General features: G+C 36.1%; 1 protein-coding gene across 2 annotated transcripts in view; it reads right to left on the bottom strand.

Moving 5' to 3' along the window:
- Window positions 1–14391, bottom strand: part of pld2 (phospholipase D2) — a 40864-nt gene extending 26473 nt beyond the window's left edge. The window contains exons 1-5 of one of the 2 annotated variants that reach the window (XM_038294520.1): window positions 14173–14391; window positions 5619–5779; window positions 5402–5529; window positions 3046–3188; window positions 2801–2894 (exon numbers count right to left, since the gene is read on the bottom strand). In XM_038294520.1, coding sequence (XP_038150448.1) covers window positions 2801–2894; window positions 3046–3188; window positions 5402–5529; window positions 5619–5751 — 498 coding nt within the window. In that variant the 5' untranslated portion in view covers window positions 5752–5779; window positions 14173–14391. Of the gene's footprint in view, window positions 1–2800; window positions 2895–3045; window positions 3189–5401; window positions 5530–5618; window positions 5783–14172 lie in introns of both variants that reach the window. The other variant, XM_038294519.1, reaches the window with a different exon arrangement.
- Between the last annotated feature and the right edge of the window lie 282 nt (window positions 14392–14673).

The raw sequence follows: 14673 nt of genomic DNA, 5'->3' as shown, positions 1-14673 counted from the left end.
TACAGTAAAGTAGAGTATCAGGGCTGTCATAACATCACAGATGACGATGGCTATCCAGTCTCCCATCACATTGAGCTGCTTCCATCATGGCAGAGATACAGACTTCCTTATGCAAAGAAAAATGTGAACAGAATTTCTTTTGTACCCTCAAGGAGCTGATCAAATTGTAAATGTCACAGTCTGTTCTGCTTCCTTTCCCTTCATGAAGTGAATCTGCTGCTGATGCTGTGTCTGCAATTAACTTTTATAATTGTATGTTAATGTATTTTATACATTATTGTCTGTGAGCAAGCCAAAGGAAAATTTATGCCATCATTGTATATGGTAGACGATAAAACTTTTCTATTCTAAAGCCTGAGGTGGTTCTTTAGTAATGAAAACGGGGCTGAATACAAAGGAATGCAAACATTCTGCTGATATTATTTATAAACCAGATCACTTTTTCTTTTCCTTCAGCTTAATGCTACTTAAGGGGTGATCTACAAGCCTTGATATTTTTCTTTCTGCTGAATATCTTTAATGGGCGCAGGTACGGCAGTAGCTCACTTGGTTGCATTCAAAGGTTCTTCTGATAGATTACCGCATCCTGGTGGCATATTGTTTGTTATTTTGTGTTTTCCCCTTCCCAATTTCTTATAAAATAAAGCCCTTTGTGTATTTTTACTTTAACAACAGAGGTACAATACTGCACATGTAAACGCAGTAAAGAAGGAAGTAGCTTACAGTGGCTAAGCTTGTTAGCACCTTCCAGCAAAGTTGTAAAAATGAAGTCCCAGAGGCAGTGTTAAACACAAAATTACATTTGCGAGGTGTTCAGATGTCACTGCTAAGTTGATAGATGTGTGAGCAAACATCCGTATTAATACTGATACTAGTGAAAACAATGTTATTCTTAGTCTCTACAGTCTAACTAGAAATGACATCACATATAGATGAATTGGTTTGTGCCTTGATGCTTTGCCCCCGTGTGCCTTTTTCTCAAGAACAGTAATTTTATTTTTTCTTCATGCTCTAGGAAATTGTGGGGATGATTGACCAAACTTTAAAGTTGATGTAGATCCGTTTATTCAATTAATATTAGTTGGTCTTTCTGTAAAAGTTTAAAAAGCAATCCAGGACTTGGTTTCCAGGGTTTGAAGACCTTGGACCAGTGGATAGTTTTTTTTTTACTTTTACAGAATGACTATGACCTGGATGACTGAGAATCTTCCCCAGCATCAGTTGGTCTTCAACCACACTAGGCTGTCATTTTATTGAAAGGCTTTGCAGCACGGTAAGGCTCCATGAAGTAGCTGCCTTAATTGTCTCCATCTAGCTTTCTGATAGTTCTACTGTATTTCCAGCAGATGGTGCCCTTTCTGTTCATGTCTGCTCATCGCATCCGGTGCTGGAATTCTATTTAGGCTAAAAAAAAAATCTAAATATTATCAGGACAGAAGCTTGGCGTATGTACCTTATTTCAGGATTAAATTAGTTGTGGTCTTTTTTGTGCAAGTATAAAAATTCAGTGTGACTATTATACACTTTATTTTTGCTCTGTTTGTTAGCAAACTTTAAAGGTGCGTTCACACCAAAGCTGAATGCAGAGAGCGGAGCTATTGTAGGTAAAGGAACGACTAAACTCTCAGTTATGTGAAGGATACATTTCGAGCGATTAGTTTGCATTGGAAAAAATGTAATCACATGATAAAGATAAAGTAGCGTGCATGTTGGATTCCTTTGCGTCTCCTCTCTTTTGGCATAAGAGCCCGGACGACAAATGGTTTCACTCCAGTGCATTGTTCTCCGCCCAACCTTATTCTTTTCTTACAGTAGAGAGTGTAGCATTAGAGCATCATGACTGAACATCAGATAGCCAGAGGAACACCAACTGAGAAACAGATGGAATTCCTTTCAAAGACGAATGTGAACACTGCATGGTCAGAGCACTTTGGATTAAAATTCACAGACAGCATTACCCTTTATTGCAAAAATTTCTTTCACCAGCTAGCAGAATATGTTACTGTGACAGGCCAAGTGATGCCAATCTAAAGGATAGCATGAAGTGACACGGTGAATAGGCACGATGGACGCATGGACAGAAAAAATTTGCAGTAGTTGAAAAACCTGAACTTGTTATCCAGTCAGGAACTAGAGATGGTTTTGGTGTAGAGTGAAGGAACCCCGGAGACACCGGGTCCTGGACAGACTGAAGCACCGCTGGAAGGGATCATTGAGCCACAGCTCCTGGACCCAGGGATACCAGCTCCGATGCTAACGTAAACCTTTCCACATCTCATACAGCATCGCGACTCACTTTTTTATGTCTGCTCAAGAGTGTAACAGACAATCTTGTAATACGATAGGAACTATGGTGATTAGTGAAGCGGGAGCTAAAGCAGACAAGGCTATAAGCTGATGGATGCACGGCTAAGTATTGCCAGCAGATGGCGACAAGGGTCAACAGTGTTTATAGCGTGCCCGGTGCAAAAAATATTTTAAAGGTAAAAAAAAACTAAGTAAACACCATCAGTATGGAGGTTTGCTATATGTCGCCTCATTTGAAGATTCATTCTTTTTTTTTTTTTTTTTTATAGAAGTAGTACATCAATACTCGAAACGTCAAAACTATGGATTATTGAATTAGAAAATAATAAGACTAAAGCTAAGGTCTTCACAGCAAAAATGTCTCACTGAACCCTGGTCTATCAAAATATTAGAAAAAAAAAAAGGCTGAAGTTTGTGGTTGTAATTGTTTTTTTTTTGTATTAGAAGCAGCAGCTGATGTTAAATGGAAAATCTTTTGGAAGATTCTGGATACCATTTTGCTTGAGGTTCTTCTGGTGCGCGATGTCCCCTGCAGGCTGGGCATTTCCTCCGACATGGTCCTCAGCTGCTCCCTGTCCTTTGCAAACCTTTGAAGTAAAAAAAAGAGAAGCAATTTGAATATTCAAAGTAATCTGTGCTGAGAGGTCAGACACAATCAAAGCAGCACAGCCTCTCAGTCGCTGCATCCTCGTAACCGAAAGGCTGGTTGTAATATTGAACATCGGCATAGCTGCAGACCTTTTCAGAGGAAAGTAGTGAATCATCATCTTGTGTTTGTACAGGTCTCTGTGAAGTTCTTGAAAGTGTTTGTACTTCCGCTTCACCACCCAGTGGAAGTGTCCATGAGTCAGCCGCAAGGTGTACAGGGTTCCTACACGCACCTGCAGGCACATTATTCAAATCATGCAAATTAGAAGAATGGGTCGGAAAAATAGCAAATATTACAAATGACTAAAGAAAGGACATAAAAACAAAAGAATATCAAATGTGTTTCGTGTAAGGTCCATTAACATCAGTAACATTTATATTAACAGAAATATATTCTTAAAATCGATTTAGTCCTTTTGATCTGCATTTTAAACAAACGTTTCAAAACATTATCCCAGGTGTGATTTAATTCTAAATGTAGAAAACAGAGTTAAATGTATTTTAGTTAACAGTAAAATTATAGTCATTTATTATACCCCTTGACACTTACACCTAAAGAATTTACTCTTTATTTGAGCAGGCATGAGAGATTATCTACCAAAGCAGTTTTTATTCTTAACTGCAAAAATCTTATTCCACTGGCAGCAAATCTTAACTTCCTACTTATTGAAAGGAAAAACACCCATTTAAAGAAAATTTTCTTTATTTTTAGTTGTAGTGTCTTGTGTCACGAGATGCCAAGGTGTTAAAATATCAAAGCTGTACTGAAACTGATTAATTTATGATCAGATTAACAAAACAATTTTAGGAATATGAAAAGGCTATGAAGGAAACCTAAGTATCGTAAGTAAGATTACAACCAGGTGATTCTAAGGTTAAAGCCGGGAAGGACAGAAAACGATTAGAGAGAAGCAGCTGTTGATTGTTTTCTGTGACGTTTCGACCGTCCATCCATTACTCTCTCATTCTCATCCACATCTTTATTTTACTCTATATTTGTATACAAATATAGATATTTAAGTATTTTTAATTATCAAGTGGGAATATTAATGATTCAATTTTGTGATTTATATTGTATAGTTTGTTTTTATTGATTGTTTAAAATAAATGAAAAAGATGCGACTAAACAAACCTTTACAAACCTGAAGCTGAGGTCTTGTTTTACATTTCTTGAAATTGATGTGAGAAACTAAAAACATCTCGTTGTTCATCTACAGCAGTGGTTCCTGAACTTTTCAACCCATGACCCCAAAAATAACAGAATCACAGACTGGTAACCCCTAAATATACATACAATTATTTCATGAAAATATTGAGTAAAGTGATCATATTTATTTCAAATATGTTTATTTTCAAAATTAAATTTAATTCATGTTTTTAAATGTATTTTCAACTGTTAAATGGCACATTTATGTATTCAGTAGTGCATTCTAAAATATTACGGTACTTTTACTGCAGTGTTTGAATCAATTTAAATTACATTTATAATTTAAAATGCAATATCTACATATTTAATGATAAATGTTTTATAAAGAAACCCTTTGACCCCATTTTTGAGACATGCAGTTTACTTGGTTTTTACAGACGGGCATTTCAAGTCCTTGCCAAATGTGGGATACATTTCCTGCTTTTGGTGGTAATCAATATATATATATATATATATATATATATATATATATATATATATATATATATATACATATTGAAACAATTTTAAAAGCAAAAGCTTCTTTTCACAAAATTTTAAGTCAACAAAACTAACAAAAAATTGCTTTTCAGATTTTATGGGGGGAGTTTTGTTCCATTATTGTTCAAAGCCAAGTTGTGGTGTAAATAGAAAATTAAGAAAAAAAGGCTATATATATATATATGGAAATAAATGAGTAATAAAACAAAAAAACTTCAAAAATCAAAAGCAAGGATTTTAGAGTAACTTTTCTGTTTTCTTATATTTTTTAAATCATCTTTTTTATTCCTTTTCTAAAATGTATCTTTTTCTGATAAAGTTTTGCGTATTGCATTCTTTTCTTGTTGCATTTTAGATTCACGTTCTCTGTACTTTAGACAAAATGCAAACACCCATGACCAATAAAAGTGTTGCTATTGTCCAGCAGACCAATATAAATTCGTCTTTGCTCCTCACTCTATAAGAAAGCCTCAAAAGTGAAGAGAATGTGTAAAGTCAATCAATCAATTTACAAATAATGCGATTTGTAAAACTCAATCCGAAAAAAAATAAAAGTAAAACAACAAATATATAAATAAAAAAAATGGAAAACAATGTGACATAAAAAAAAGACAGAAAAAGATTATAAAGTTTTTAAAAGTTTTATTTCTGGATTTTTTTTTTCAAATTTCCATTGAAAAAACCCGTACTTTGCTTGCAACAATAATGGAACAAATTTCTCTCAATAAGATTTGACTTAAGGAATATTAACAGGTGTACCTTTGAGCGGGTGGTGTATTTCTCTGTGTTGTCCACCTTACATGTAATAGGAGTATCAGGCATCAAGTAAGGCACACCAGCATCTTTGATTTCAGACAGACGGTGGATGACTATGAAAGAACGTCCCTCTGGAGGATGGACAACAGAAAACAAAGGTTGGTGAAAGGGTCCATGCCTGGCATGAAGCCTTCCTCAGCAGCCAGGTCTTCCTCCTTACCGCTGCTCTTCATGAGGCTGTCTAACTCGTCTCGACCAAGATCGTGGCGGTCATGCGAGAAGCGCCTCTTGTTGAGTGCCGGTACAGCTGAGCGCACGGCCTCTGGCTCGATCACTTCCTCCGGCTCGGCCATAGCGCGGGTGTTGAAGGTCCCAGCTCGCCTACTGTATGAACAAAAATACAGTCAGACCAAAAACAAGGAAAAGAACAAGATCAGATTCTTTCAATGGATCTGGGAGGGTTTGAGATTAAATTCAGCAGATTCCTGTTTTAGCTGCACGGGTCTAAAATTATATCAGTTTTGAGTTTTTTTCCCCAGATTAAAAACAACCGTGGTGAAGACGTGCAGAAGGTAACCTCTAGTAGAGTAACAGCAGTGCTACCCCAACCTGTTGCTAAACACTGCCTGTCAGTTGTCTGAAACAGGGTGCAGAAATTTATTTCCAAAATAAATAATATATTGATGTACTAGAAACTGTGGTTGAAACACAAGCTGTTTAATGCAAAAGTTGACCTACATTAATAAGATGAAAGAAAAAGCTTCACCATTTTCCTGGTCAACAATCTTTCTACTTCTAATACCATTATTATTAATAATAATGATCAGATTATGATTGTATAATGAGGTAAAAAAAAATTAAAGCACACCTTCAGAATAAATGTTAAAATAATGTATAGCCTAATAAATGTTTGCTCAATTATTCTAATCATAATCAGAGTTTTAAATTAAAATATCAAATGTGAAAAATGATTATTTTACAGAAACCAACATGGTCAGCTCCCGTCTGTCTTTCTGGGAAGCTGAGTAGCTTATGAAAACAGACCAGCGCTGCTAACTTAGCAAGTTTGTCGCTACAGTTCAGAGACTTTTCAGTAAACAACCATTAGAAATGGATGATTGAAAGTTAAATGAGAGAGAGAAGAAAAAAAACTGATCAATCGGATTTGGTGGCAACTATACAGGAAACAAAAATAAATAACAGGTTTTTATTTTTTTAGCTTTTAAGCCATATCGCTCAGCCCTACTGTTAGCTAAAGAGCTACAAAGACCACTCTAATGTGCACAATAGAGAAAATCAAAGAGGGATCAGGATAAACATTTTAGGAATAAGGAAATCTAAATGCTTCAAATTTGCTTCTGAGTTACAGTTTCAAAAGAAAAACACCTGTTGCCTCCTTTTGGATCTTTTTTGGCCATTTTATTTTAGACAGTAATTGTTCATTTAACTAGAATCATTTATTTAACTATAGGAATAAAAAAAAAAACTTTGGAATAACAGGATTTAAATGTCTTCGATCTGATTCAATCTATTTCAATAAATGATATCCAACAAAGATATCAGGTAAAATTAACATTCATTTTCCTAATTTGTGGTTTGACATAAAGCTATGCCATTTAGTTGTGAGGATGGAGAGAAACAAGAAGAGAATAAAGGATCAGGACAGAAAGGTGACGGGTTGGTCTAATGTTAGCTGGAAACATAGGAGCAGCTACTTAATACCAACTGATTCCTTGTTTAATAACGTTTTTATGGAAAAAGTGCATTAGCAAGATGTGTCATTTATTTCCTGCTGTTAAGTATTGTTTGACTATGTGACATAATGTAGAAGATTAAAAGCTTTGGGGGAGGGACATGGACATGAACCCAGACAAAAACCCAGACAACCGTAGGGTTGCTGATCACCTTTATTGTGTCTTTTAAGGGAAAATGTTTGCAAGCAGACATGAAAATGCGGGAAAGAGAGGTGCAGATGAGAGAGTGAACAGAAAGTCTGTCATAAAAGTCTTGTGTTAATACTCCATAACAAAGATTAACAGACGTAAACGAAAAAGGAAAACACCGGTCTCATCGTTTATTTGCAGTTATTTCTTCATGAGTATACAGATCACAATCTTATGACCAGGGCTGGGTATTTTCGCCAAAGTCCTGAATCGATTCGATTTTGATTCATACAGTTTTAAATTGATTAATTTGGATTCGATCTGTTCAACTGTGTTTCAAAATACTTCTTTTTCCCTGTCATATTAAATAAAGTGAAAACTTTTAAATCAGTTTAAACTTGAGATGTGAACAAAACTGTCTCAAAAGTGCAAACTTGTTTGTGAAAAGTGAAAAAGTGAAGCCTCACTCGAGCATGCAGATGTGTCACAGCAGACATGCATGAGCTGCATTACCTTCACTGCACAAACCATATTTTGCAGCGTTGTCTGTAACAACTACAGTGTGTTTTCTGGTCAGCCCCCATATTTTAATGTCTTCAGTCAACCTATTGGCTATATTTGCAGCTGTCTGGCTTGAAGTCATCTTTAATGCATCTTTCCTGCTCATTTGAATCTGAACGTCACGCGCATCACTATAAAACTAATCGATCTCATTCCCTAGACATCGATTTTGCAAAAATTTAAAAGGAATCGATCCAAAATCGATTAAATCGATTTTTTTACCTAGCCCTACTTATGACCAAACTGCGCTAATTTATGGGTGAGGATCATATGCAAATGTAAAAGCTCACTGCGAATAAAGAAATTTTTCAAAACAGAACCTCAACTACAGCCAGTTTTTAGAACTTTTTTAGCAGCTCTGAAAGTCAGTTACAAACTCACAAGTGGCCATGAAGCAGGATCAAATTAATGCAGCTTGATGGCAGACAATTTTTATGCAATTAAACCAAAATGAAGAAAATGACTTAAATTAAATGTTGTTGCATGTTTACATGAAGAAGAATATTACAACCTACCAGATAACATGCATCACATAGCCTTTAAAGAGAGACAGATGAGGTGCTAACAGTAAACATCTGTTACTCTTGGCAAGAGTTTTTTTCCCCCTCCCTAGATGTTCTTTAAAGAGACATAGACCAAAAACTATCTGATCCTGATAAAATCAGGTTCCTTAGACCTGGACTGTTGAAATGCATCATTTTATATGAGTGTTTGAACGTCTAGTCAAAGTAGAGGACTTAAAATTTCCCACAATGCACCTTGAAAGGTAGTGATCATCCATGGTCACTAGATGAGCAGATGCATCCCAAAATGCTTTGCAAGAGCTCTCCTTACAAAAAGCATGATGGGATTTGTTTGGGGCTGAGAGAGAACAAAGATGGACTTTCAAAGATGAAACAGACTAATAATAGCATTTCTATCACTAGCATCAGTAAGGATGTTTACTCAAACATCCACCAACTTAGCAGCTACATTTGAACTAAGGTTGTCTGCATCCAATATTATCGGAGATCTTTCGGATAAAAACTAACTTCGGTAAAAAATAATATCGGATTTAATCTGTGGGCATCTAAAATCTGCATTATTTTCATGCTGATGGAAACACTTCATTACTCATTGTTTAATCTTACAAGGATCAGTGGGTTTCATTCCTTGTGTTGTTGTCTTTTGTTACTTGTTTAAGTAATATTACCTGATCAAGCCTTTAATAACATCCTACAGTATAAAATCAGTATTTAATGCCGGTATGATTCATGCTGTATCAGGTCAATATCGATATCGACCAATTCTCAAAGCTGAAATATCAGTATCTTAAATCAACAAGTAGCATCGGGACTAAAAACCAAACATCAGACTGCATTCCCAGCATTGTTCCAGTCTTATCCTTCTTGAAACAAATATGCTTTGCTTGTTTTTCCCCCACACTGTCACAATAGGGGTGGAGGATTGATTGGGTTAAGGTGATTACTTGAATGTTTAATAATATAAAAGGGTAAACAGAAGCAAAAATCCAAAAACATAAATCCACAAAAATCCCAAAATGCTGAAAACCAAGAAAAGTCACAACAAGAAGGGGAAAAAGTAATGACGACAAACCAGCAAAGAGTGACTGAACAGGAGGAGAATAAAAGAGGGAGAGAAAAAAAGACCAGGCTAATTAGCAGATTGTGAGCAGGTGTGAACAGAGGAGGCAAGAAGGGAGCTAGGGAAAAGGAGACTGACACAAGAGGGCAAACAAGAAATATCTAAGAACTCAAATACAATCAAAAATACCTAGAACACAAGAATGGAAATAAGACCAAAGAAAACTGAGATAAAACTTGAACAAAACCATGATACACACTGCATCTTGGACTAGTCTTTAGTATGTCCACACTGGGATGGGAGGTGCTAACTAGCTTAGCTGCAGCGGGCTACTTCCTTGTAAATCCCTGCACACGTGTGTGGTATTGTACCTCCTTTCCTATTGTAAATAAACACAGCAGCAGGATGCTGCTGGCCTAATCTTTCTAAAAAGAAACAAAAAAAAACTTTTTATACAACCAGAGTGAGCTACTGGTGTATAATTAAAAATTTCATAACATGACAATGTACCTTTAATGGGATGAGCATGAAGCACAATTACATTTTAGGGTTAGCCGACTATTTCGCTGCTGTATGTATAGATGGTAACAATGAGCTGTATTTTGCTACAGTGAAACAAAATTTAAAAAAGATGAAAATGTAATAAATATCAGGCCATTTGAGATGCCTGGATCACATCAGCATCTAGTTACTCCAATTCATCCCTTAGCTCTGCCTCAGGGAACAATGAGACCCCTTCAAAAAGACGTAATAACAGTGTTAAGACTTAGCGTCACCAGACTAGCTGTAACGAAGCCCAGTGACGCAGTTTCAGTGTCTGAACAATTAGATAAATTATAATTAGATAAATCATCTGACAGTGACACAGGGTCCCAATGTGAGTCTAATCACAGAGGAAAAAGAAGAGAAACCATTAAAACCAAAACAATCTGCCTCCTGACAACCAAAAGCAGCCAATGCCATATTTAGACCCACCCCCCTACAAAAAAACAACAGAAAAACTGAAGATCTTAAACAGCAGGAACCACCTTCAGATCAACAATACGACATATGAGACATGTAGAACGCCGTGAGAGAATAAGGGTGTGTATCAGGCCGTTAGCAGTGTGTGTGGGTAGATGTCTTTGAATGGCTGTTTCCTGGGAAACGGGGCAACAGGAAAGGAGGGTGTGTGTGTGTTAGACGGTAAAAGAGATGCCGAGAACCGTGGTTGAAATCTAGCAGAACTACATCTATTTATCCAAGCCCTTATCCAGGAAATGTGTGATTATGTCACAGCTTTTCCATCTTAAACAAGTTCAAACATTACAATAAAAAAAAAAAAAAAAACACACACACACAAATGGGAGGCTGCTTAATAGACAGGAAATGAATTGCAGCCACAAAGGCACTAAACCTTTTAGAAATCTGAGCCACAACAGGGGAAAAAAAAATCTGATTTATGTATTTTGTTTGTTTCTTAAAAAGCCCTTCCACTTGTGAGAGATGACTTCATACCCTCCTGCTCTACAGTAGATCTGGCCCAACAATTTCACAGATGGGACTCTGCTTAAATGCGATCTACATGTATGTACATTTTTGTGAAAAAACAAAATGGAGGTTTTGTTTAGACATTTATAGGGATGCACCCATCTACTACCAATATCTAAGTGTGTGAAATGATACGACACTCATCATGATACATGTTTAAAAAGATGATTTATCTCAATACATTAAAGACAATATATTGCAATTTACAATAATATGGCTGGAAAATATGAGATCCTGTTGTTGCTCTGCTGCGGCTGATTAATAGGCTCAGGTGCAGTGCGCTGACACCTATTGGAAAGAGGTTAAGGAGTTATATAAAAGTAAGACAATGAAATGGAGTTTTGTCAATACATTGTTTTTACATTTAAAGGTATAGAGGATGATGTTTTATTTCCGGGTGGATCATCTATATAAGTGGTCCTCCTAATTGTGTCATTCTGGTGATATGTTTACCTAAGGCCGTTCTACGAGCTCATCCTCAGTTAACTATCTTTTTGTGTGCATGCTCACTTTCAGGCATATATCTGTGGTGAGCTACGGTGTCAGGCAATGGTTCTTTGAAAGAGTCAACAAAAAGTGTATGAGAAGAAAAGAAAGGCCTCAAAAGAGGCATATATATCCCAGTATGCTTTGCGTTTTCCAATAAACATCACAGGTCATGTATCGGCTATTTGTGGAGCTAAAATAACTCCTTACAGACTTTTCATTATCTGCCAATTGCATTTATGTCTGACAGTAGGAACTCACCATGCAGAAGAATAAGCAGTTCCCACCAAAAGGTCTGAAAGGATTGTATAATATTTAAACTACTGATATATTTGGATTTGAGAATCAGATTTTAGAGCCTAAACTTCTGTTACTGAAGGCACCAATATTTAGGTAATTTGCTCAGCAAATCAATAGAGCTTACAGAGAATAAACAGGGAAAACTAATTAAGCCAACTGTAAAGCCATGAATAGGAATGAATAAAATAATATTTATCTTTTAAACTTGCAAAATTCAACTTTAAATGACACACAGTTGGAGTGACTTTTCCTTAAGGATACTAGAGTAAAAGGGAGTGAATATAGGTGCCTGCTGCACTTTTTAAATTTGTAATTGTGAATTTTTTTTTTACTTTACGTTTTTGAACAGTTTGTATATCATATCTCAATCCAATATTTAAAAGTTTGAGCTGTGATAAAAATGGGAAGGTTTCCTGGGATGTGTGACAGTTTAACATGTGACTGTATTTCTGCATTTTGCCTCCACTGTTCTGGTGGGGGGGGGGAAGCCCTTACTTTGGACAAAAGTGTTGAAACTAAACCTCGACATTTCTGGTAAACCTAGTCTGCAGATTTAGAAGACAACCTTGCTTAAACTCTCCTCTAGACGTGACTAAAGCAGCATGCGCCGGTTCAGCTCTGAAGAGCGAAAGTAAAACCTTTTATCCTCGCAGAAAGATCATTTCCCTGGGAAAGAAATCACCTGTAGACCCAACATGATTTTCCTGTTTAGTTTTTTTCTTTGCTTTCTCAGGTTACATGTTAGCTAAACACTTATAGGCACCTTTGACATATTGAGACAAGCCCCAGGGGAATAATACAAGATAAACCTCAGAAACTTTTCCCATGAATCCAACTGTAGCAGACCTGATTGTTCTAAATGTTTTCTGAAACAGTTTTTAACAAATAAAAAAAAAAACATGCATAACATTTTCTTCAAATAAAAATCCCCAAATTTGCTAAGAATCCATTTCCTACCAATGACCTAAGCAGAGGTTAGCCTGTTCTGCAGGATCCATCACACCTGGGTGTGGTCACAGGGTGACACTGACAAGGGACTATAGACCTTAAGAATTCAGACTCTTTGCTAAATGGTTAATTCTATTGAGATCAGTGTTGGTTGTCACGTTCATCCTTTCTGAATAGCCCACTGCACTGTAAAATAATTTTTCAGCAGACACGTTATAAAAACCCCAACAAAAATTAAAGCTCTTTGGTTAAAATATTAGTTTTGTGATTTTACAGATAGAATTTACTTATTCATTGAAAATAATAAAATGTAGCATTCAGCTTAGCTTTTAGCAACCCAATCCATTTGATGTGTCGTCACATGAAAAAGCATTTTTAATGGATTAACGGAAATAAATCAGGTGATTTCAGTTAGAACCTCTTATGCTACAAGATTAGAACAAACCAGTGCATTTATCATGAGAATGTTCATTTATCCATCCTTTTTTTTTAAAAGCCATTTAGTCTATAAATGTAAATTTAAATACGACTGGTGTTTTTTAAATTACATTTTAATGTATTTATCCTGCAATTTTAATGATTTTAATTCTATAAATATGTTGCATCGGTAAATTAAAATATTTAAACATTTAAATTTTAACTTTTTTTTCTTCCCTCATTAATATAATATAACATAATATAATATAATATAATATAATAATGGTGTAGGTTGTCACAGATGAACATGTTTTTATGTAGTGATCAACTTTTTAATAGATATGGGATTTTAAGTACTTTGTCCTGATATAAAAATTACGTCTTAAAAATATATATTTTTTTAATTTTATGTTTTTAAAGAATTTTGGACAATCAAGAAAAAAAAATGCATATTATAATCTGCTATACTGGAAGATTTTCATTCATTTATCAATAAAAGGAGGGGAAAAACGCCACCTAGTGGTGACAGTAAATAAGTGTTTCCCGTTAAATCCTACGAGAGTAACATAAAAAAAGTAATAAAAACGGGGCAAAGTCAGCTCCTAACTGGAGTCAGCAGGAATAAATCCACCTTTCTCCAAGTTAAACTGTGTAACTTTAAATGCTTTAAAATAAAACATCAGTTCGGTAAAAGCTTTTGTAACAGAGCTGATCGGAGTTTGGATGGAGTTCTCCATGTTTTTCTTAAAGCTCATTTAACCATAAAATACACAGCGAATAACAGCGGCTGGGAGGGACTTATTTTTCTACAATGTTGGACTTTTCTAGAAGTGAAGTTTCTCTCCCCCGTCTCCACCCAGTCCTCCCCGGGTTCCCTTCCCTCCGACATCAACGCCACACCGAAGAGCAGAAATGTCACGCGGCGGTATTGATTCTCGGCTTTTTTTTTTTTTACAGGATAAGCAGTGAATCTGGATGACGGCTATATTTTCGTATCTCTGAGTGTAAAATCTGCTGTCAAGTCACCGCGACAACCCAGCGAAACGGGCCTAAAAATCTACTTACTGGTGTTTAATGACAGCCGCGGCTCCAAGATCCACAGCAGGGGTTTAAAATCTGCTCGTTCAGACCATAATTTAAATGTAGACAGAAGAATGTTCGCCTGCAGATGATGAAGCCCGCCTTTAGTCCCTCCCATTGGCTAAATACTGCATGATGTGATGGAAGACCTCAGCGGAGCTTTACTATGGGGAGATTTCACACTCATTTTATTCATTAAAGCAAAACTAAACCTGATCATTAAGAGGAAATCACTTGACTTTTTATTGCACACACACACAAAAAAAACTAGGATGGATGGAAAGGTCCCGCGAGAATATGAAAAGCTACACGGGATATGATCAAGTCTCGACCTGCGTGCGTTGAGCACACATGCACAAGAATGTGAAGCTTTGATGTGAAGGCGGTGCAGTGACGTCATAACTGGGACCATGTGACATCCGACTTCTAAACTCTTTCTAAATGAAGTTAAGATGCAGTTTTTCAAGTTTGCTCTTTAACAACTAT

Source organism: Cyprinodon tularosa, unplaced genomic scaffold, assembly GCF_016077235.1.
Source record: "Cyprinodon tularosa strain WSP-4 unplaced genomic scaffold, ASM1607723v1 ctg341, whole genome shotgun sequence".
In the NCBI taxonomy this organism is placed as follows: domain Eukaryota; kingdom Metazoa; phylum Chordata; class Actinopteri; order Cyprinodontiformes; family Cyprinodontidae; genus Cyprinodon; species Cyprinodon tularosa.
Note: the sequence above shows the minus strand (reverse complement) of the source record. Positions and strands in the feature narration are given on the sequence as shown.